This window comes from Onychomys torridus, chromosome 5 (genome assembly GCF_903995425.1).
Source record: "Onychomys torridus chromosome 5, mOncTor1.1, whole genome shotgun sequence".
Taxonomy (NCBI): Eukaryota; Metazoa; Chordata; class Mammalia; order Rodentia; family Cricetidae; genus Onychomys; species Onychomys torridus.
In genome coordinates this window covers 46,711,931-46,736,924 of record NC_050447.1, presented here as the reverse complement: position 1 = coordinate 46,736,924, position 24,994 = coordinate 46,711,931, and the positions used below count along the sequence as shown (strand labels likewise).

Genomic DNA, 24,994 nt, shown 5'->3' with positions numbered 1-24,994 from the left:
GTGAGAGTCTCTTCGGCACTGGGTAGTCCTGGCAGTCCTGTACTCTCCCCCATGAAGCCCCTGCTCCAGCCACAGGCTGTGTCTTCCTGTCTGAGGTGACTAGAAAGTGCCAAGAATTTTAAGGTCCCATCTCTGTGTAGCTATAATTTTGCTGCCCACATTTAGGTTCAGATCTGCTACTGAATAAAATTTTGAAAATGAATATGGGTTGGTTTTTTTTTTTTTTTGAGAATTGGTATTTTTTCTGCCTGCTAGAAGGAAAAAAAAAGGACAGTTTGCAAAATTTGTTTTCTGCTTTGAAAAGCAGCAGCTGTTGCACCCTTTGATGATCATGCACACAAAATTTGCCATTCCATTTGCTACTTCTGGTCTTATTTTGAAAACACACTTCCCCAAGTAATAGTGTCAGTCCCTGTTAAGGGTCCCAAGGAGATGTGGTAATTCTTGCTGTGTGTGTGTGTGTGTGTGTGTGTGTGTGTGTGTGTGTGTGTGTGCTTGCATATGGAGAACAGAAGTCACTATCAGGTGTCCTCTCCCACTCGCCCCCCCCCCCACATTTTTGAGGCAGGGTCTCTCACTGAGCCTGGAGCTCATAGCTCAGCTGGACTGGCTAACGGTGAGGTCCAGAGATCTTCTGTCTCCACCTCCCCGGTGAAGATATTACAGGTGTGTGCTGCTTCTGTAAGCTTTACACATGGGTTTTGGGAGACTGAACTCAGGTCCCCAGTTTCTCTTGGCACACACTTTACCAATGGAGCCATCCCCCCAGATCTTTGCCATTATTTTTAATGTAGCACCCATGAAGATTCCAGGCAAGAGGGGGAGAGGAACAACTCCACCAGAGGAGCCAAAAAGACAACAATTGCCTTATGATGCAACCCAGGACAGGGTACGGGCACTTCCTGCTTATCTGGGCAGTATCTCGAGTCTAGACTTGGCTCTGATTGAGCAAGCAATTGAGTAGACAGGGGATCCCAAAGCACCCACGGGGTGGCAAGGAAGGAGTCCTAATGCTGGCATCTGTCACAAATCATGGCAGGACACAGGCCTACAGCTAGGTTGGAGGAGCTGATGAGCTACCCCTTGAGATTTGATCTTGCATATGCTACATTGAGAAAGATTTACCTGAGGTACAATCCCTCCTTTTCCTTAGTTTTGGAGTCTCCAGCCAAATGGAGACAGTGTGTCTGGAGACTGTGGCCTCACATCAAGTTTTGTCCACCCAGCCTCAAGGCATTTATCCCTGAGCTGCCATTGTACATGAAGAAAACTTCCCCCATGAATAGAACCTTTCAAAATGGGAACAGCAGCATACCACAGCAGCACACCACAGCAGCACACCACAGCAGCACACCACAGCAGCACACCACAGCAGCACACCACAGCAGCACACCACAGCAGCACAGGGCTCAGTCTCCTGTCTGAGGTCTTCTGAGGAGTGTGCTCACTTCGTGAGTGTTTTGTTGTTGTTTTGTTTTGCTTTACTTCTATCCACCTTAAACTTTTTCCCTGCCATCTTTAAGAAGAGCAGCTGTGCATTTACTGCAAACCCTCCAATGAACATCCCTAGGAGTTAAAGGAAAGTGATCTGAAAGGGTCATTGTCTCCATGCTCAGATGTCCCCAGCAATGGATTTATGGTCACTGCAGAAGGTGGCAGAGTAGGAATGCATGGGAGAGCCTGGAAAATGTGTCTTTTCTCTGTTTATCCTATTCTAGCAGACAGTGAGGACAGCCTCACCTCTCACAATCCCATTTTCCATTAACTTCAAAGCCCTACATGGCTATTGTGGAATCAAACAACGGTAGAACAATGTCTTTGGAGATCACTTTGGGTTTGAATATAGGGGATGCCAGTGGCCAGCTTCATGACTTGAGACCTAAGGTGCACGGGTCTCAGATCCCTGACATGAACAGGAAGAGCAGCCGCTGCCCAAGGACATTCTTGTGAAGATTGAATCAGATGGTGCACATGAAAATAAAATGGGAAATTATAATTTATAAGATTAGATATAAATGATGAATGTGAGGCATTTTCCCCAGACTTAACTCTGAAGATGAATAAGGTTTCTGGCTCAGAATCATTTCTATAAGAAGTCTTTTGCTATTCCGATGATGCTCTCTTTTTCCCTAAGGTTCTATTCATGGGGAAAGATTTTTCAGAAGTGTCCTAACAGCATAAGACTTGTCCATGAACCTAAAATATTCTTTAGGGGCTCCACTAAACTCTGGATTCTTATTCATTCCTCAACACCTTTTCATTTTATCGCATCCTTCTCTAGTGTTCACTGGCTAGCAGAAGAGCAGTAGAGACATTGAAGATGCCATCACTACAGAAGCTATAGTGATTATGTTCAACCAGAGGGTCAGCTCACATCCTGGTTCTAACACTCACCACCAGAGGCAATCTTCTGAGCTACTTCTGTATCTGTAAAACTGGAATAAGATCTAGGATCACAGTGTGGCTGGGAGATTGGAGAAATGATGCCAGAGTTCACACTCTGTGACATGGGCATTCAGTGGCTGACCCTTTCATTCTCCTTTCAAAATATACAGTTGTCTTATAGACTCCAAGAACAAATATTTCTGATGTGAACCTGTTTGCCACCAATGACTAGGGAACACTAAAAATGATGCTCAAATGGATGATATGTACTTGTGGTTTGAATTTGCTTCATGTGTTTGAACACTCTGTCTCAGTTGGTGGTACTGTATGGGAAGTTAATGGAACCTGTAGGAGGTGGAGCCTGGCTGGAGGAAGTATGGCACTAAGGAGTGGTTTTATAGTGGGCTCCACTTCCTGTTCTCGATCTATCTGCTTTCTATGTAGATGAAATGTGATCATTCTGCTTTCTGACTGTCTGACCAGCCTCCCCTCCAGCTGCCATGCCTTCCCAACCATGATGGACACTCTGCCCTCTGAAAGTACAAGCCAAACAAGTCCCTGTCTCCCCTGTACTGCTTCTGCTCATGCCATTTATCACATCAGTGGAAGAGTAACTAGGACTTTCAAGAGAGAACCTGGACCAACGTTCAAAGACTGAGCAGGAAAAGAACATTTTTAAACTGCGTCATTGATGCTCTTAGTGTTGATTGACTGCTGAAATGGCAATATATTAGAAATACGATGTGGCACAGACAGAGGATTCAATAAAACATTGTATTGAAAATTTACTTTACTTGGTTCTGTTTAGTGGGATGCTAGGAATACTTGAACTGACCAATGTGACTTTGAGGTTCTGGCCTGAACTGTGTACAAACTGAGGCTTGCAGTTTGCCCAAGCTTAAAAGAGGCCCAATGCAGTTGTCTGCCCTTTCAGTTATTTTTCCCCAAGCATTCCAATTAAAATTAATCTTCAGAATATAGTTTTTGTAGATTCTGATCCACAAAGCAATCTGTTATCTACTTAAATTAATGAATCGGAGGATGTCTTTTTATCTATATTTGAATGCTATCCTGGAGCTAAGAGCCATAAACACAACAATTTAGGCATGTGTCAAAATGGAGCAGCCCAATACACTGTTTAAGGCCCAATTCTTGGCTCTGTGTGATCATTTTTGAGCTGTATATTTTCTCCAATTTGGGTGACAGTTAAATGGATACTAATTTTCCCTAATAGTAACTTCAGAGGCTTTTGCCATGGAGGGTAGCAATTGGCAGGTGTTTGAAGTTATCTCACTTGTTAAATCGGCGCCCATTAAGTTTCTACATCTTTAACTCATCATTTCTTTATGGTCACAGTAAATGCATACCTGGTCCTCCACAGGGGTGTTTATAAAGATATTTCATGCAAGGGAAACTGATGTAATTGACTAGTTCTACAGAACCTACATCATTCCCAGTTGGTGTGATGAGGTCTTAAGATAAGCTAAATCATTCGCTCAGCCAACTACTCCCCCCCCCTCTTTTTTTTCCTTTTCTTTTCGAGACAGGGTTTCTGTGTAGTTTTTGGTGCCTGTCCTGGATCTCACTCTGTAGATCAGGCTGGCCTTGAACTCACAGAGATCCACCTGGCTCTGACTCTCGAGTGCTGGGATTAAAGGCGTGCACCACCACCACCCAGTGCCAACCACTGTCCTATTAATGACATCTCTGTGGTGGTTTGAATGAGAAATATTTCCTGTAGTCTGGGGCATTTGAACACTTGACTCCCAGTTGGTTATGTTGTTTTGGGAGGTTTTGGTGGTGCAGCCTGGCAGGAGGAAGTATGCACTGGGGGAGCTTTGAGAGTAAAAGCCTGCTGCTGGCCTGCTCACTCTGCCTCCTGCTTGTGTGTGCTGTGGGCTCTCAGCTTCTGTAGCTAGGCCTGATGCTTGCTGCCTTGTGTCCCCACCACGATGGACTCTTATTACCCTGTAACTGTGAGCCAATGTCAGCTCTCCCTTCTTTAAGTGGTCTTGGTCAGGATTCTTTATCCAGACAACAGGCAAGCAACTAATACAGTCTGAATGATTTGTAGAAGCCAACTCAAGTCACCTCTACAGAGTTGTCTTAGACAAGAGCTGATATAAGGGGCCAAAGCAGACAGGATGCATGTGAATGGCTCAGGACAGAAGAAGGTTAAGTGTTTACCTAAGAAACCACTGTGCAGAAGTGTATTTATTTGCCTAGAATGTGTGATAAGGAAAGCTAGGGAGAGATTAAATCAATGGCAGTACTTACTGCCCAGAGAGACCCAGAGTCAACTGTCAGGCATCTAGGCTGACATGAAGCCTTCTTAAATTTCATAGATTATCACAGCATCCATGGCTGGAGCTAACACTCCCACTGTACAGATGAGAAAGCTGAGAGCAAAGGATCTAGGTGATGACTCCAGACCATACGTTTGGAAATGTTGGTAGTAAACAGGTGATCTGAGGGACATTTGGGGCAAGTCTAGGTTCCTCTGAATAATATCCATAGTAACCTGGCTCTACATTCCCAGAATATGTGTGAGCAGTGACAGGAGCCCTTATATTGGTGAAATTATTAAGGCCACTCGACGTAGTTAAAAGGGAGGTTTATTTTGTGGGGTAACTTACAAATGAAGGGGTAGGTTGCAGGGTCTGGCAGAGGTATAGCAAGTGTTCTCTGAAGAACTCTTCTTGGTCTACCTCCAGCGTCCAGGGTACCGGAACCAAGAGAGAGAGAGCCCTCCCCTCGATCCTCGGTCTTCGGCTTCCTCCTCCACCCTGCCTTGTGGGCGTGACCATTACCGAAGCCTCAATGGGGGTTGGAACTTCCAGGCCAATGCTGGGATGGCTATCCACTATACCCTTAGCCACTGCTTTTGGGTCTGTTAGTCAGGACATTGCTGGGGGATGTTCTGTATGTCAAATGTGTTGCTCTGATTGGTTAAAATAAATAAAGTGCTGATTGGCCAGTAGCCAGGCAGATAGGATAGGGTAGGCGGGACAAGGAAGAGGAGAAGGCGGGGGACAGGAAGGCTGAGAGGAGACACTGCCAGCCTCTGCCATGAGAAGCAACATGTAAAGACACCGGTAAGCCACAAGCCATGTGGCAAGGTATAGACTAACAGAAATGGGTTAATTTAAGATAGAAGAAGTAGATAACAAGAAGCCTGCCACGGCCATACAGTTTGTAAGCAATATAAGTTTCTGTGTGCTTTCTTGGTTGGGTCTGAGTGACTGTGGGACTGGCAGGTGAGAGAGATTTGTCCTGACTGTGGGCCAGGCAGGAAAACTCTAACTACAGGACATCCTCAAAGTACTTATCCTGTAGAACACTAAGGCTCTGAAAAGTCACAGTTATAAAGACCATAATCCCACACAGGCTTCTGGGAGGTTGGTAATGGTTGGTGAGGTATTTTATATTATTATTTAAAAATGAACAAACAGACAAACTGTTTTTTTTTTTTTCCTTTAGCTGCTCTGGAGCAGTTTGCATTTCCATCTTGGAGCTGAATCAGGAGCCAAAACCATGTCGTTTACATCACAGGTTTGCTATGATGATGAACAAGGAAGATAAACAAGCCCTGAATGCAACCCTTGCAGTTTCTGTAACCACCTTTTCCACTCTATTGTAAAGGGACTCTTAAAGTGACACAATAGGGCAAAACTTATGAAAATTATTTCAATTTGAGGGACTTGATTTAAAGTTCAGTTTCCCTTTTGGTGGGGGCTGGTTTTATGTGTATTGACTTCCAGTAAAGAAGTATACATCACTCCTAATTAACTTTTAAACACTGCCAAGTCTTTGGAGTTTATTAAGTAGACCCAGAGAAATACAGCATCTCTTCTCCAGAAGTCCAGCCATTGACTTAGATAAACAAGGCACCTAGCAATAGGAATTGCCACATTTAGAGCCTTCTGGAATATTGGATTGCTTGTGGGATGTTGGAAGGGAGAACAATTGGTTATGTTGGACAAGCACAAGAATTAGTGTTCTCAATTTGCCTCACTCACTCACTGAGCATATGTTATGGATCTGGCTTTGACAACCCAATCATGAGGAATAATTGCCATCATCACGGCACTTAAACATTTCAGTCATTGTTCTAAGTGTTTTTCAGGTACCTCATTCTGTTACCATGACACCCGAATGAGGCTGAGGCTCTGATGAACCCATTTCACAGCCAAGGAAACAATAGCAGAGGGCACATTCAGTGCTTGGATTCTTGCCAAATTTGGCCACATCATTTGTTTAGCGCCTTGCCTTGTGCCAATCCCTGAGCTCAGGGGCTCAGAATGGCGATGGACCCAAGCACAAAAAAGAGATAGTTGACATTTACTGGAGAAGATTGAGTGAGGCTATCCATAAGAAAAGTGTGGAGGGAAAGAACAAACTGGGCAGAGGGGCCTTCAGAGAGGCATTCCCAAGGAAGAGCCATCTAAGGTGGGCCTGAAGTATCTGTGTGTTAGCCAGACTGCTAGTGCTGGCCAATGAGCATCTGAGATCATACCAGAAGTGACATGACAGAGTCTGAAGAGAGAGGCAGCCACTGTGAAGGGGTAGGGAGGCTTGGCCCACCCACGGACACACAGTAGTTTGCTATTAGGGGAGGCGGTTTCAGTGAAGGAGTGATGAGAGAGGACCCTCATTCTATTCATTCATTTATTCAGAACATACACCCTAATGACTGACTGTGTGGCGGGCACTTGCTAGGTGCTCGGGGAAGGGTAATGGCTGCATGGAAGGAAGGAAAGCCAGAGGGAGAGTGGATCAGGGGCAGGAGAACCATGAGAGATAAGGGGCAGGGAAACGGTCAGAGGAAGAAAGCCAAGATGGAAGAGGCTGAGTTCTCACAGCCCTCAGGGAGTTTGCAACTGCAGAACAGAGCCAGGCACTGATCTTGGAAACAGGGGGAAACATACCATGAGTAGGGAGGAAAGACAGAAAGGAGAGGTACTTGTGTTAGGAGAGGGGGGGCTGCTTTGTGTGTGGGTGTGTGCGTGGAGTCCTTCTTCAGAATAGGAGCAGGGGAGGCATTCAGAGGTGACATCTCAGAGGTGAAGCCACTTGAAGGCAAGATGTAGTTGGATGGATAATGGAAGCTGCAGAACCACCCACACTGTACTATGAAGGTCTTTTCAGAGCTGCATCTTCTTCAGCATCTACCTGAAGGGCAGGTGAGTGGACCAGGTGGAGATACCAATATGCTTAGACAATTTTGTACCTGAACACATGTATAGCCTAGGAGTAGGTCCCTTGGATTTGGGGTACAGTTTACAAGAAAGGAGATAGGGGTGGGTTCTGATGCACTGTGCATCCTTTGCCTGGTCATGAGGCCCTGTTGGAGCCCACCGAGGTTTCCTAGTGGCTTTACCCAGCAGGACTGCATAAAAGGATGATTGGGTCATGGGCCTGGGTACCACGCTACACTTGGTTATATCTAGCAAGGGGGAGGTCTTCTGCCTTTCCCCTTGGCATTGTTATAAAAATCCCTTTTGACTAAAGTTCTGGGCTAGTGGGTTTTGACCCAGGCCCTCCCAAGGCTATCCTGTGTTTCTGTCTTTCTTCTCATTATCTAGGTAGCTCTTTCTATCTAAATATTTCCCATTTCTTCCTGCTCAAGAGTACCCTGGCCATATAAGTGGGAGCTGGTCCCCTACAAGGCCCTAACTACCTGAAGCAAGGCATCTATGTTCTACTCGTTCTCAGAACTCAGGCTCCTGGATTCCAGATGACCTAGGCATCATCACTCCAATTTTCCAACCACAGTCAAAATAAATCCCTGCAGGTCTCTTGCTGTTACTTTTGCTCTGACTCCAGCAGGTTCCCTGAATCCTCCAAAGTCCTAAGACTGCAACTCATGAACTCAGACAGAAAATGAATGAATAATAAGTAAGCAAACAGTGCAGGGACTTACAGGCAGGCTGGGAAAGGATGACTCTACTTTACATGCAAGCAAATATGTCTCATCATAAGGACTACAGCACAGAGATTTTTCCAGGTAATTCTCTGAATCTCTGTGTACAAGGTACACAAACATAAATGACTCAGTACAAATGTAGGCACTAATGAATGCCTGCATGTGTGTGCAGGTACACACACACACACACACACACACACACACACACACACACACATACACACACACCACTACCACCACCCCTCTGATGTTCTCCATCTCTTCTTGATCAGGCAGTGAGAGATAGACAGTTTAACAATAGGAAGGTATAGTTTTGTTCAGGCTCATTTTGGTGATTTGGTCTTATTGTCACCTTCTATAGCTGGCAAACTGGTTTGTACCTTGGCGTTTAACCTCTCCACTCACACAATAACTCACAGCCCATCAAAAGACTGGAGATTAAACTGTCTTGGCCAATTCAGCTCTAAGATGAACTTACATAGCTCAGCCGAGTATTAGATTATAGGAAGCCCACTAAATAACTAGAAATAATTTTATAATTGAGCTACTAACAAGCTAGAGTCTGGATAGAGGGATTTCTATTGGACATGATGTCACATAGCCAGGAGAAAGAAGAGAAATACAGTCTTCTATCAAAGGACAGCTGTTTCTCACAACTAAACTGGGACTATACTATAGTTTGTCTTAGAGAATCTTTATATCTTTTAAATATTGATGAATTTTTCTCTCTGACAATTTACATATGTGCTTTTTTAAAATATGGAACCAGGAACCTAGCCACTATGGTCTTTCCAGTTTGGGTTTCACTAGATGCCATATCTATCACCGTGAGACCCCTGCTTTCTGTGAACCATATTTACGGCTTCTGCTACATTCCAGTCTCTGGCTCCATCTTACACCCTCAGTCAATAAATTCAGATGAAGCTCTTCATCTGTCCTCTAGAGGTGCCAATCAAATTCTGTTGACCCTCTCTTGCTTGAGGTCATCTGCTATGCCCAGTGGGAAGCCACAGAGCTGTGGGTTCCTGCCCTTAGCCTTATTTCCTATTTTTATCTTTATTTCATTCAGAGTACTTCGTGACTTGTCCAAGGTAAGCAGAGGAGTGGATGTGAGCCTGCTCATATCTACTCCAAAGCAAGAGTCCTACCATCTCAAGTTGTCCCAGATTAGCCACCAACTCCTGGAAATCTCCATCAAGCTGTCTCAAGATCCTCTAGCTCTAGCCAGTGTGCTCAGGCCTTTCCAATATCTTGCTTGTCTACTTCAGTCCTACTCAGCCCCATTTATCTCCATCTTCCAGATGAGAATCATCCAGACACATATCTTGACCCATTCTTCCTTCAAGCCACACTTTGAACATCTGGTTTCCTCAGTTGCTTCTATGCAGTTGTAAGCCATGGGCAGTGGCAACACCTACCCAGAGTAGTATCCCTGCCAGCAGAGTATCAGGGGATGTGTGGATTTCAATCTCTTTCTTGTCAATTTCAAGTTACAGTTCTTGGCTGAGTTCTCATGTGTGCATATGGTAGGGGAATAACATGACCAACCTCACAGGGAGAGTGTAAAGATGAGAAAAAAATATCTATTAAAACATATGGTGAAGTTCACACCCCTTAGAAGGTTCCATGAAGTAGGTTCATGGAAAGAATAGTGGCTAGGATTTTAACTGTTCATTCTTTCCTCTACTTGAGTCAACACTTCCAAAGCTTGTCTGTTCACCATGTCTTCCTCTGTCAAGGATCTACAAAGATCCCTCTTGCTTTTACATGAGTCTAAAATCCTTCTTTCTGCTTCCCCACTTTTCCTATGATTTTCACTCAGTACCACCCCTCCAGCCTTCTTCAGCCCCAAATTCAGAATGCTGAAATGTTGGGTTCCCACTTCAATGGGCTGTACAGAGTGTGCCGGCTAAGCCTGAGGGGACAAACTTGCCTCTGATAGTTGTGACTGCAATGCTCCTAGCTGAGTGACAGGATCAATCTCAGACTCCTGGGGAGAGATGGAAGCAAGGCACACTGGTGGAGCAGTGTTGAATGTGAGCTAGGGTTCTTCTAGTTTCAGCCAAGGGAACAGGGGGAGTCAGAAAAGTATTGAATAGTACCCTGTGACATTGTAGTCTAGATCATAGTTCCTTCTTCACACTATCATCATCGTCTCTGTGGAATGTGACCTTTGTGTACATGCTCAATTCCTGACTGTGAGGAGATTGCTTCTCCACCCTGGTCAGAACAGCAGAGTGAGAGCTGAGCCTCAGCTCTGTGATCTACGTGCTATGTATTAGGACAAGGGACACCATATTGCATCTCAGACTCCTCACCCATGAGGTGTAGATGATGTTGTGTTCTACCCTTGGCCTGCTGTGGGATGTAAAGAGTGAACAAGGCAGGAGAGGGCTGAGCTCCCAGGACATTACATAAGCATCAGCATTGGTCATTACTGTAGCCCCAGCTAAACGTTAACAGTTACTGCTGCATATATTGTCTCATTTGATCCTCATGAAGACCCTGGGAGGTCCATTACCATCTCTTCTTTATGGATGATAAACTCAAACTAAATGGAGGCTTGGGAGGCACAGCAATTTACCCAAGGTCAAAGAGCTAAGGAGAGATACATCCTGTAAGCAATTAGTCATTTCCCTCAGGAGGTATGACCTCATGGCACATTCCTCACTCTCCAAAGGGATTATTCTTCAAGGGACAGCTCAGGCCAGGTTAGGGCAGCACCCAAAAGAGGCCAGAGGCATGAGCTAAGCAGCCAGAATGGCTAGGCACAAATCTTACCAGTAACATTGAGTGACCTTGAACTAGTCATTGGGTCTTCACAGACCCTCCTCAGTCAGATGGGGAGAGTAGCAAGTGCCTCACGTTTGATGTATTTTACATGAGCCAACAATGATAATACATGAGAGAGGGACCCAGGACACAAAGAGCCCAGGCTTCTTGACCTCTCCCTTCTCCAGAGGCACACAGTACCCCTCCCTTTCACATCCCTGAAATAGCATCCCTACATGCATGCTATCACTTTCCTTTCCCATAGAACACTAGGGCAATTCATGCAGAGTTATGGTGTGAATATGAAATGTCCCTCCCAGGTCCATATGTTGACTACTTGGTCACCAGCTGGCGATACTATTTCAGATTTTTTCTGGATTCATTAGGAAGTGGGAATTAATTGGAGGAAGTAGGTCACTAGGGGCATGCCTTTGACTGTTCTGCCTTGTCCCCAGCCCTATCCTTTCTGTATCTCATATTCCACATGCTGCCATAGCCATGATGCTCTCACCTCACCATAGGCCCAGGATCAGCCAAGCCAAACCATCTGCAGTGAAATCTCTGAAGCAGTGACCCTAAGTTAATCTTCCCTCCTTTATGTTGTTCTTATGGGTACTTCAGTTACAGCGACAAGACTCCTGCTTACTGATAGCCTCCTGTAGCCTCACCCTGACCAATCACACACATTAGCGCCTTTTAAAATACACACTGAGGGCTGACGACGAGAGGGCACCCTGCCTGCCATGTGAGCATGACGAAGACCACAGGTCGGATCTCCAGGACCCACAGCAGAAGGTTTCACTGCCTGTCGGTAACCTCGGAGGTGGGAGGGTCCTTGGAGCTCACAAGCTAGCTAGTCTAGCTGAACTGCTAAAGCTTCACAATCAGGGAGAAACCAGCCTGTCTCAAAAAATAAGATGGAGAGTGATGAGTCTCAGGTATATGTGTGCGTGGATGGCCCCACACATGTGTGGGCATACCTATATAAACACACACACACACACACACACACACACACACACACACACACACACACACACACGATGCTCTGACTCTCTCCAGAAGGACCATTTTGCTATCTGTTTTCCTTCCCCTTTCCCTTTTTGAGAATTTTTCTTATGGTCACATCAGAGTGTATTTAAACTTCATGAAATTACCATGGCTCCAGGACCCTGTTCTAATGGAATGTAGTCCACCGAATGCCATAGCAACCCCCAATTGCATTATAGAAAGCAAACAGTCTCAGCTAAGCTTTGTCCACCGTTCCTTCCGACAGTGGCAAATGGGAACTAACCAGGGCTTGGAGGAGCTGTGCTGCTGGGAGGCTTGCCTGGGGCCTCAAGAGACCCAAATGTCATGGCTAAATCCCTTGGCCATGAACTCCAGTCTCTCTGTCCTCCAAGGGAGACCTTGTCCTGAGAAGTACCCAGAAATGGCCCCTGCCATCTTTTGAAGAAGCACTGTGGCATTCTTCACTTACTGTAAATATGAACCATTAATCACGGCAAGCCATGTCTATTAAACCATCCAGTGCCTTGTGTAATCATCCCCTCTCTTGATCTTCCTACCATTTACAGGCTCCCAAGAAGCCTTTTTTTTTTTTTTTTTTTTTTTGCACAGTTTGGCAGTTGTGTTGTTTGAGTTAGTTGCCAAGTTGCTCTATCACACAGTGAGATGCTGGGAAAACAGCACCAGCTAAAGCAAGAGACAGGCTTGCTTTTGTGTGTGGATGAGTTTCCACACTGGTGGGCCTAGTCACCAATGTCCTACTGTCTTTAAAAAGATCAGTTACACTGTTGTTTTGCTAGACAACGGGCATGCTGTCAAATGCCTTCTAAATATTTACGTTTATAGTTTCGGGTTGCTCTCAGCCTTGGTCAGAGGAGCTTCTTTGTGTGGTGGACATCAGTCCCTGTAGACTCCTTATGGGACATCTCTCCAGCCCCAACCCCAGCACCCAGGGAAGGTTGTGGAAGAGGGGGCAGAAAGAATGACAGAGCCAGAGGATGGGGGAGGAGTGCTATACAAAGGCTGCCCGCACAAAACTGAGCCTGTCAACCAGCCTTCGTAGATGGGGAGGGGACTCATGATGGCTGCTGAGGGAAGGGGACTCCCTTTTCTTCAGTGACTTACCTACTAGTAAGGGGCCCTTGATCAAGTAAATAACCCCAAACCCCAAATCTATGCTGAGGCAGGCAACCCAGATTAAAGTCAGCGGGTGACGAAGAAAAAGATGCTAAAGAAAAACAGAGGGGCTTGTTGGAAAGAAAAAGTGCAGAAGGATTGAGAGGGAGTGAAGGAGTAGCAGGGGTGACTGCGATCCAAACATCCTGTATACAGAATGAAATTATTACATGAGAGATAAAATAAAGTGTGAGTAGTATCATTGACTCTTGATCACGTGTGTGTGGCGGGGGATGGAGATAGAGGGAGACTCTGTGTGTGAGAGAAAGGGGAAGAGAGAGAGTCTGTGTGTGTGTGTGTGTGTGTGTGTGTGTGTGTGTGTGTGTGTGTGTTTTCAATCTCCTCTTAACTTGCAGACTCACAAATCAAAAGGAAAATCATGGAGTTTGTTCTGCCCAGACATAGTAAATAGAGGCCATACCTAGAAATATCTGTACATGATCAATTGACAGTTATTTCTACAAGTGCTGCATTGGGAAAGATGCTCTGATCTAGCCAAGGGCACTCAGCCACATCCGATATGAGCATGGTGACATGAGTGCCACAGCACAGGGGCCACTTATGAGCCTTCCCAGCCTGTGTCACCCTCTAGTCTGCACATAGAGGGGTTGGATTGCTTCCCTGAGATCGTAGAGACAACATCAGCACGAAGCCAGCACTCATGGGCAGTTGTGCTTTCTCAGCTCCTTCCACCACGGATCTCAACTGCAGACAAGGCAGGGGTGTGAAGAGCACCAGATGGAGACTCAGTGAGCATCACAGGCTTCCCAGAGAGGAGAACCAGGGCAGCCAGCAGGAGGAAAAGCTATCCACGCCTAGCTGGAGATACCACCACTGTTGCTGCCATTGGTTTGTGAGAGTCTGCTAGAGTGTCTTTAAAAAGTTTGGACGAAGACACCAGAGTCAAAGGGCCCCTAGAGAAGGAAGAATCAGCTGTAGATTATAGCCAAAGGACCCCCGCCTGATACAATTATTATGCTTACACGTCACACTCATCAGATTTATACATGTATGTGTGAGAATTGGAGACTTGCATATGAGTATCTGGAAGAGAATGAGTGCCAGTTTATGGCAAAAAAGCCATTTGGTGGGGAGTGGTCACCTTATTATATAGCTCTATGAGCCACTGTGCTCTTGGTATGCCAAATCCCCATCCCTCTTTCTCTGATAATAGCACTTTCGTTAATTTTTGAGTAAATATTGTCTTTTACTCCTAGTCCATGAGTCGGCAGTTGGAAACATCATCAGGAAAAGGCATGCAACCAACCAGAGTGTCACAAATGATTACAGGGCCTACCCCAGGGATGGTTATGTGGTATAATTAGAGCCAATGAGATTTAATCACAAGCTTCAGATGGTGTCACCAGGAAAAGATAAAATCAGGTGACTTCAGTCTGGAAAATGAAGCGGACTTGTCAGGGAGCCTCCACACTGGGATAACCACAGGTAGAGCCAATGAGCAAGGTGGAACCAGAAGATAAATAAACACATGATGCCCTTGTCTAGATACCAGTGCATAGCCATGCTTAGTGGAGAAGGAAGTCTAAAAATGCAGTCATTGGTTACATGAACCACTGCATTCCCACTGCCTTCTCCTTTACCTTTCATTTTGGATTTGGCTTTTTGTCACTCGTAGTAATGATAACAACAGGAAGGTTCTTGACCAATATGGTAAACACTCATTTCCCACATGACACTGAATCTAACATTGCTCTTGCAACTCACACCAAGCAGTCCAGTTACCTGCAAGGAGCCCTGGATGTCCTTCCCCCCGACAATCACGAGTTCTGCCATGTCTTCAGCGTGAAGAGTCCTGGCATGGACAAACAAGGTCCTGCCCACTGCAGTTATGTTTCTGAGAGCAACCAAGGTGCCATCACTGTTCACCTTGAAGTGCGGACTTGAGACCTCATAGTGCAGCTTCTCATTACCCTTGCAGTCACTGAAGGTCACTGAGGAAAGAAAAGAAAGAGCGGGATGAGGGTGAGTATGTTGGACGGCTTAACACTTGAGATGCTGGTGATCTTTTAAACATGGATGAATGAGTGTGCCACTTATCCACCAAGCCACCCTCTACCCTGACCAGAGCCACTTGTCTCAGAGTGACTTGGTCTGTGCCAATGGAGTTCACACAATCAAGACACAACCAAGGGCTTGGGATTCAGCTCAGCTGGAAGAGTGGAACATGCACAATACTCTATTTGGTCTCTAGCAATTTACAAACTGGGCATGGAGATAGATGCCTAGAAATCCAGCACTTGGAAGGCAGAGGCAGGAGGATCAGAAAACAATAATCTTTGACTACATAAGTTAGAGACTACCCTGGGCTACATGAGATCATCTCAAAGAGGAAAACGTGGAAAGGTCCAGCCTTGATCAACTTTTAGTTTCTAGGAAGTGCTCAGCATTGTTGAGGCTGAGGGATAGGGCAGGTCCTGTCCCCAAGGGTTGCGAATGAAGGGAGGGTCAGATATGGCAGAGTGTGTTTGAAGGAAGTGACCTGCTTTTGCAATGTGTGACTCTTCAAGCAGAACCACAACAAACAGAAGCTTCAAAGATGGCGCTGGAGAGACAATATCTGAGCTGGAACTTGAAACTGAGTAGACCAGCAGCCCCTGCAGGAGGTGGAGGACACTGCAGCATTTAAGTATATTCAAAGATATATGAGGAGTGTCCATGGAGGTGGGGAGGTAAGTCACAAAATGAATCTGAGGAAGGAGGAGAGCCAGGGGCACTTATGAGACCGGAACTGGAAATGGGTGAGAGGTGTTGGCAAGTGGAAGGGCATTCTGGAAATGTCTTTCAGAAACAAGCAAAAAAGTCAATAAATTGGGGTGTTTCTTAGAAGCTGTCCTACAGTGTGGACTATCTGAGCAGTACATACGTGTTCTGGTTCTAGTGGAGAACAGGGTTCAGAATCACACAAGAACCCTTTGAAAGTGATTTGGAGACGGGCAAGAAGAAAAGCCAAGGAAATAAGTTAGCTTTTTATGTGCTAAGGACATGTGGTAATGATAGAGGTGGAGGTTCTGGGCACATGGGGAATGGGCAGACAAGGTCATGATTTAGTTATGTGAAAAAAAATAGAGACATTAAGGCCTTGGATGAGCCACCTGGGTCCTGCACAATGTCACCAGTGGTGGCCGATGACAGTTGACAGTGATCATGCTTCCCTTTGGAGTTCCTCTACCATGCCCATCATTCCACCCTTCTTGCTCTCTCCATGTGTTCTATATATTTGTTTGTCTGTCTCCATTCTGCTATTGATTTTGAGGTAAGCATATAATCGTGCTAGACTTGTAGCTTCTTATTCTTGAAGATTTATTTTTCATTTGTATGCCTGTATGTAGGTATGCCATATGAGTGTAAGTGCCAGTGGAGGCCAGAAGAGGGCATTGCATCTCCTCCTAGGACTGGAGTTACAATGAGATGTGTGTTGCCCAGTGGAGGTGTCAGAAACCATACTAGAGTTCCCAAGATGAACAGTGTTTTATTTTCTAAGACCCCAGTGCTTCCCTGAAGCCCTGGCTAGAACTAAATATATTATATGTTTATTCCTGTGAACACATATGCTTATGATAAAGTTTAATGGATAAAGTATGCACAGTAAGAGATTAATAACAACAATGAGCAATAAAAAGAACAATTATAACACTATTCTGTAATAAAAGCTATGTGGATAGAATCCAAACCACTCTATTGATCCTAATCACAATATCATAATCCAGCAGTTGGCTGTACTAGGTCTATTTATTCTAACAGTACACATTGGGATTCTTTCTCTCTCTCTTTCCTCATTATCCTCCCTTCCTCATTCTCTCTTTCCTCATTCTCCTTCCTTTCTTCTCTCTCCATCTCTTGCATCTCTCTCTTCTCTCTCTCTCCCTTCCTTTCTCTCTTTCTCTGTTTCTGTCTGTCTCACTATGTGTGTGTTTCTCTTTCTTTGACTCTGTCACTCTTTCCATGACTCTGTCTGTCATTGTCAGTCAGTCAGTCAGTCAGTCAGTCAGTCAGTCTGTCTGTCTGTGGACTTTTGCACTTAACACCTTTAGATGACTGCTGACTGCAAGTGACTATAGCCTGTGAAAGCAAAACCACCAGTAAGGAGCATGACCACCTGTCTTCAGTGCTCTACCTGACAGCCTTGCCTGCTTCATAGATCTGTGTGATGGGACACAGGACACACAACTCAATGCATGTCTATGGTGTCAGTGCAGCTGTCGTGAGCTGACTTCACTCACATCATGACCCAGAATTTGATTGATCCCCTCCCTTAGTGGGTAAAATGGCTCCTCCCTAGAGGCCACATCACCATCAACGATGAAACCAGAGTCCCTACCATACATGCCATTTGCTGAGGAGGAACCACCTAGCAGGTTCCCCTTTGTGCTTGAATTCCTTCATTCAACATGACTTTTGTGGGGTTCATCATGGGGTAGTTTATCCAAATCATTACTTAGCAATCACTCAAGACTATACTGATATCATAGTAATAAATTAATGAAAGAGTATCCTGGATCATAGACCAGGATGTAGCTGTTTTAATTCTGCTATCAATAGGCACTGGGACTATTCTTAGCTTGGGTCTCTTAAAATGTTAGTACAGGGAACGTTGTCCTCTATGTTTCTTGGTGACAGTGTCGACTTGGGTCCTAGAGTGCTGGTAAAGCCATGAAAAATTAGATGGGCTGATGCAATCTTGCTCTTCTAGGAAGATGGTGCTTATGACAACCATCACATTAGTTGGCTAACACGACAGCTGGCATGGACAGAACACTCCTCCACACAAGGTCCAGAGCTAAGCATTTACCCATATTGTCTCATCTTCACAAAGAAGAAGAAACCACCATTCTGATCCCCTCTACCTGGAAGTGTCTAGGTAAGGTCATCCTGGCTTGGAGAAAAGGTAAAGACCAGCAAACACAGTTTGTAAATAAGAAATGGATATAAGACTTCTGGTTCAAGAAAGTACCATCACTACATAAGGACAATCCCCCCCCCCCCCAGTAGAGTAAAACCCTCCATGGATCTGATCAGAACTGAATGTCAGAGCCGCACAGCTTCCTGCTCAGTCCTACTCCCATAATCCCTCCCAGCCGGGAAGTACACTGCATTCACTACCTCTTAGTCACACCATGTAATGGCTGGCTGATCTTGGTTGTCAACTTTACATCTGGAATCAACTAAAACCCAAACTGCTAGCTAGGCAGGCCTATGAAGGGTTTTCATGATTGGATCAGTCAAGGTGGGAAGACACATCCTAAATCTGGGCCACACCTTCTGGTGGCAGCCCACCTAAAAAGACATCGAAGAAGAAAGCTTTTGCTTTTGACTGACTTGCCCTCACTCTTGCTGGCAAGTTCATCGACCATGCTGCCTTGGCATTCCTTCACTGGTGTTAGAACCTACTTCTTCCTGGTTCCAATGTAGCCTGAAGACTAGCAGCATTCTAGGCATCTGCCAGTATCCCAGCACCAGATTGGAACTGCTGAGACAACCAGCCTTGTGGACTGAAGGACAGGATTCTTGGCTTTCCATTGGGAGACAGGCATCATTGAACTAGCCAAGCCACAGCCTGTGAGCCAGTCTAATAAATATCCTTTTAATATATATAATCACTCTATCAGTTCTGTCGCTCTAGAGAACCCTGACTAACACACGCTGTGTTAAGGCTCCAGGGCCGTCTTTACAAATGCTTGGGTAGACTTTGGTATCTGCAGTGCTCAATCTCTTACTCCCTCCTCTCACCATGTTGGTCATCATGATTCCTCAGGATTACATGGCTTCAGTTCTTAGAGGCAGACTCTGCAGGGGCTGCTCATGGCTATCAACACAGAGCTCACATCCACTGGGAGCAACATTCCCAAATGACAAGACCTGCAGACACTTGTGGCCGCACTGCCAGCGTGTGAGGACTCTGGTCGCAGCCCATGGACAGCCTCAGCTATGGAGGGATGGGGAAGGGAAGGGCAGACAGAGGACTTTGGGAGTTCAGGATTCAAATTGAACTTCCTCCTGTTCTTGCTCCTTCCCTTCTTATTTCCCTCCCTGCACCTGCATCTTCCACAAGTACTGAACAAGAAGAGCCTGTATTGTGGGAGATGCTGAGTTCATAGTGCTCACAAGAACCAGCGGTCCTTGAAATTGAATGAGGGACACAGATATGAATCCAGCATTCCTGTGAGTAACCGGGGAGCTATTTCAGGGAGACATGACTGCAACATGTGCAAAGGTCCTGTTGCACCGAGTGAGCTAGACACAAGCATGGGAGACAGGCACAGAGGCTAAGGCAAGAAGCAAGAAGCAGGGAGAAAGATGACTGGGCCTGAAGAGCGTTCAAAGCCTTGGTCCTAAGGGAATTCTTGAGCTTTTACACTGTGATAGTGCCTCCACCTGACTCTTCTGAGACCGTGGCTTCTTAGTGCACAGTGATACACAGCCATCAAAGTCTTTCATGTCCAGGCTGTCTGTCAGCTCCTCCTGGACTCCATCACCATGCCTGGTACCTTCCCACTCCTGCAGCTTCTCTGTTTGCCTTTCCATGCATTGCTTCTGTTACTGGGTCTGGCCAGGCAGAAGGTGCTTTGTCCTGTCTTCACCCTGGAAACTCCTAAATGTCCACCACAACTCGGCTTCTCTAGTTTCATATCTGTTGCTGGGGTAAAATACCCCAAACAAAAGCAACATTGGGGAGAGAATGTTTATTTGGTTCACCATTCCAAGTTACAGTCTGCTGTTGTGGGGAAGTTGAGGCAGGAACTAAAAGCATCATGTCCACAGTCAGAGAAGAGAGAGCATAAATGCAGGGATCGTTGCTTGCTCCTACAGGCTTTCTCCTCTCCTTCTATTCTGGACCTCCTACCAAGGGAATGGTGCCACCCATAATGGAACTTCCTAATTAACAGTCAAAACAATCCCCCACAGACCCATAGGCCACCTGACCTAGACCAGTCTGCATTAAGACTCCCCTCCCAAGTGATTCCAGGTACAGCTCAAACCAACCAGTGTACAAATCAAACAAATAACTTCTCTACATGCTCCTTTTCACAGTTTTCTAATACAAGACCGATACACATCAAACCATGTACCACACCTCCTATCAATCATATCAATATATTTCTGCTTTGTTTATTTTCACAGCCCAGAACAGAAATTGAATCTTGTTTTATTTTTCATTTTTATGTGCTTAGCAATAAACAAACCACTTTTATTCCATGTGAGAAGCTAATAATAGCTTCCTTAAAGCCCATTATTATCCAGGAGTAAATAGATGCTTTATTGGTGGGGATGAGGGTCCCTGTCCTGTGGTGAGCAGGGCAGGCTGGAGACAAGGCTGCAAATTGAGATCAAGGCTTGCAGTGTCCTCCTGACCTGTGGTAGAGATAGGGATAGAGAATTGAGCTACAGTCTCTCCAGAACTCCATGTCCTACTCAGATCCACTCACACAGTCTCCCACATTCGGACTGACTCCACGTATCTGTAAACTCAGAGGTTCTGGCTCATTTCCCCCCATGCCCTTAATACAGCTTTCCATGGTCCTCAATCACAGCCGAAGCCAATTTGAGCAGCTTGAAAAAAAGGACCAGTCACGACACCCACCATTCACCAGCACTAGCTGCATGGCTCCTGACAGCCCAGCTCTGTGCCAAGGCCTGCATGGTCCATATCTTCTCTTCACCACATGGCCATACTATAGCAATGTTTTCTGGCTTTTACTTTTTCATTACCTGCTTCCCTAAAGAGACATTTTAGACATTTTCCTAAATTTTATCACTATCATAAAAATTTAACATCACAGATACATTGATGTTTGTCTACATATTTCATGTCTATCTCAGCTTATTCTTTTCTAAGTAACTCTCTATTCCTTCCCACACAAATATAAATTTTGTCTCCTTGGGGGCAAGACAGTCCCACTGAGGATAACGGAGAATAATGTAGAAGCATCATTTCCCACTTTACAGAAGAAGAAACTGACTTGGGGACTTGCTTAACCAGGGTCAGATGAACAGAAAGGTATAGGGCTAGAATGACCAGTCTGACCTGCCTATTTTCAACGCCCAAGTTGTAGGTACATTCACTCCCTAGTAGCAGAGGAACTAGATAGAAGGGGAGCTTCACATCTCAATCCCCTTGGGTATCCTGCAAATCCTTGAAGGTCATCAGAGGTATCGGTGAGGGGCATCAGAGGTGACAGGTGGGCACATCAAAGGGGCTCACATTTTATGTGCTAGCTGAATATTAATTTAAAGCACAGAGGAAAAAGTCTTCAAGAATTAAACCTATATCAGGTCAGTAACCGAGACATTAGATAATAAACTGTTTGTCTGAATGTCAGGTTTCCACATTTCCTAATGATCCCTGGCACAGAGTGGAGGATGGGGACCTGGTCATCCCTGGCACAGAGTGGAGGATGGAGACCTGGTCATCCCTGGCACAGAGTGGAGTCTGGGGACCTGGTCATCCCTGGCACAGAGTGGAGGCTGGGGTCCTGGCCATCCCTGGCACAGAGTGGAGGCTGGGGATCTGACATTCTGTGAATTGCTGCTCCTGCTCCACAAGAATGGCAGTTTTCATGCTGGTTTCTAAGTCGTTTTCTGATTCCAACTCCTGTTGGACCCCTCCTACCTTGGAACACCCTATGTCTGTATTCTTGCCTTCTGGGAAATGGGCTTACTGAGACCCTTGTGACAAAATAAGATACACACACCTCTGTGCACAGAGCTCTTGGGACTGAACTTGTCTCTCTGACAAGGATGATCACCCAACTCTCCATCATCCCCTTCTCTGCATAGCTTCCCACTCCCAGAGGGTCCCCCTGCTCCAGTGCCCATCCACTTCCTTTAGTCAGGCTTCTTTGCTCAGACCAGGAACAGTGAGCTGTTACCATGGCGATGGGCACTCTATCTAGGCAGCTCCACTCTGGCTGATTCTGAGGTCCAGTGTGTACGCCTGGGAACCCCTTTCTTTAGCAGGGCGAAGCCCAATCCCTTCCTGGAGAGAGTACTGAGAAGAAAAGGGATATTAAGCAAGTAAAGCTATAGCGTTACAGAGCTTTGCCCATGGCAGACACAATGCTGAAAGACTGTTTACGAGGTTCACTCGGTTTAAACCTAATCTGGGATAGTTCCTAAAACAGACACCGCACTGAGAGCTTTATGTCCACATTCAGGATTGTAATCCCTCCTCTCTTCCCATATCAGTTCCAGGTAGACATTCCTCTCTGGGAAGGGGCTGATCTGGATATAACATGCCTGTGGCGCTTTGAATGAGAATGCCCCACCACTGCTTCTCTGCCTGAATACTTGGCCCCCAGTTGGTGAAACTGTCTCTAGGGCAGTCTTTAAGGTTTCAAAAGACTGGCCATTCCTAGCATGTTCTCTCAGCCTTCTACTTGCAGATCAAGACGCGGCTCCCTCTGAAGCCGTAAGCCCAATTAAATGCTATATTTCAAAAGCTTCTTTGTCCATGGTGTTTTTCTACAGCAATAGAAAAGTAACTAAGACAATGTAGGACATAAAAGTGTACTTTTCCTGTAAGTATACATGGAAATAAACCTGAAAATCCAAATCAATAAAAGTAATTTTAGTCACAAGCACCTCTCCCTGCTGCCTGGCACTTCTTCGGAATTCCTGACCTGGGCTAAGCTTTATCCCCATCAGTTTCTAACCCAGGTCTGATAGCGAGATATATGGATTACTTTTCTCGTCACTGTGGCCAAATACAAGAAGTGACTGAAGGGAGAAACATTTATCTTGGCTCACAGTCTGAGGGGACCCAGTCCGTCATGGCAGGAAGGCATGGCAGCAGGAGCCTGAGAAGCTAGGTATATTGTGTCCATAATCAGGAAGCAGAGAATGGACAGGAAGTTGGGCTGAGCTGTCAAACTTCAACAGCTGAATCCCTCCCAGTGACACACTTCCTCCAACCAGGCACCACTCCCTAAGGCTTCCTCAAGCTTCTAAATGAACACCAGCAGTTAGGGAGCAAGGGATCAAACACATGAGCCTATTACACTTAAATCACAGCAGCAGAGACTGGGATGAAATAAAATAACTAACATTGGTAGTGAAGAGTTGATAAAAACACACATTCTAGAGAAGGCTCAAATCCAGATGAGAAAGACCTGGTGTACCCGAAGAATAGTTCGTTAAAGAGAAATAATTTATCTTATAGAAAAGAGACTCTTTTTAAAAAAAAAAAAAAACAAAAACAAAAAAAAAAACCATCTATTTCTTACCTATTCTAGTACTATATTAAATTCCCAATTAAGGTATACAATTGACAACAATGGCCGTACCTCACAATCTCCTATTAGTAACTGTGTTGATTCTCCAAAGCATCAGCAAGGTGCCAACTTGGCACAGAGATGAAGGCAGTGTATGTCCAGAGGTGCAGAGTTTAAAAAGCACATCTACGGAAGAATTCCATAGTTTATGATGCTCTAAATGTTTGTTTCTATAGTGACAATGTTCACAGCATTAGTAGCTCCCAATGGTATTTCCATAGATGACTCAAAGGAAAAATTTTAATGCACCATTAAACTTGTGGACAAATATCTAAAACCTCCGTGATGGCAGAAGGCACTGATCTGTCCGTCCATGATCTTTTGAACCTACTGGAAATTTCTTCACATACGTTATCATGCTGACATTTAAAATAGCTTCTAGAAAGAATTAAAAAAGAAAGAGCTAGACATATTATACACCCTACATGAGGATTTATGGGAATCAGTTGCATAACATCATTCTTTGAGATAATCTGCGGGCACCCCAGGAGAAGAGGGGGGAGGTGAAAGCACCCCACCTGGGGGAAAATGCAAATGAGATGAATGGCACCACTCAGCGTTCCAATTATGCTTTCAGCGTGTTTCCACTCAGAATGTCCTCTGGGCTGAATGCAAATGTCACGAAAAGACAAACTTTAGCTGGGAGACAAAAGCCACCACTGAAATGGAAAGTTTGCCACATGAATTAAGGGGCTTAATCTTCCTGACCTGGATGCCAGTGCTTTTCCCTTTCTTTGTTTTGAATGTTGGTTCTTAGGGATGAGAACCCCAAAGGCATAGATTTCTTACCATCACAGAAAATGAAGCAGAGGAGAAAATTAAGCTGTATTACCAGGAAATAGGAAAATGCAGATGGCTTTAAGTTTATCTGCTAAGTACTGACGAGTTCTGCTCCTACAGATGCACGGGGCCTATGACATACTTATAAGGGCATTCGGCTCCATCTGCATTCTCTGCCCTCTCATCTTTCATGGAAAGTGGTTCTAAGGGTTGTAGGCATTGTTTGAGGCTTGCAAACTGCACATGCTGTCAATTATCTCAGCGCTGATGCTCAGAGTCTTTGTGTACTGGTGCAAGGATTTGTGTGATTTGGGAGGGAAGACTGAGTCAGCCGAACTGGGAACCATAGGCTTCCCACAGACGGGATCTGCTGCTATCATCGCTACCCACACATGCAAGAAATCGACTCTTTCTGTGGTATAGAGAAGTCTTGATCTATAGCACTTGTCAGATTCAATCACACTGTAGATTCCAAGATATCAACTTACCTCCAACTGCCTTGAAAATTCTCTGAACTGTATCACTTCAAAGCACTAACTGTCCTAGCCATCTTCAGAGACTTGATACTATCATATCCAGGTAAATATAAACTGTTTATTTTCTCAGTGAAGTGTACCTGTCTTTCCAGGCCCCTTTGGCTAGCTAAAAACATGAAATT

General features: G+C 45.2%; 1 protein-coding gene across 1 annotated transcript in view; it reads right to left on the bottom strand.

The window, feature by feature from the left end:
- Nucleotides 1-24,994, bottom strand: part of Cdh13 (cadherin 13) — a 954,417-nt gene that overhangs the window by 563,391 nt on the left and 366,032 nt on the right. The window contains exon 3 of the mRNA XM_036188640.1: nt 15,011-15,219. Within this exon, the coding sequence (XP_036044533.1) occupies nt 15,011-15,219 (209 nt within the window). The remainder of the gene's footprint in view (nt 1-15,010; nt 15,220-24,994) is intronic.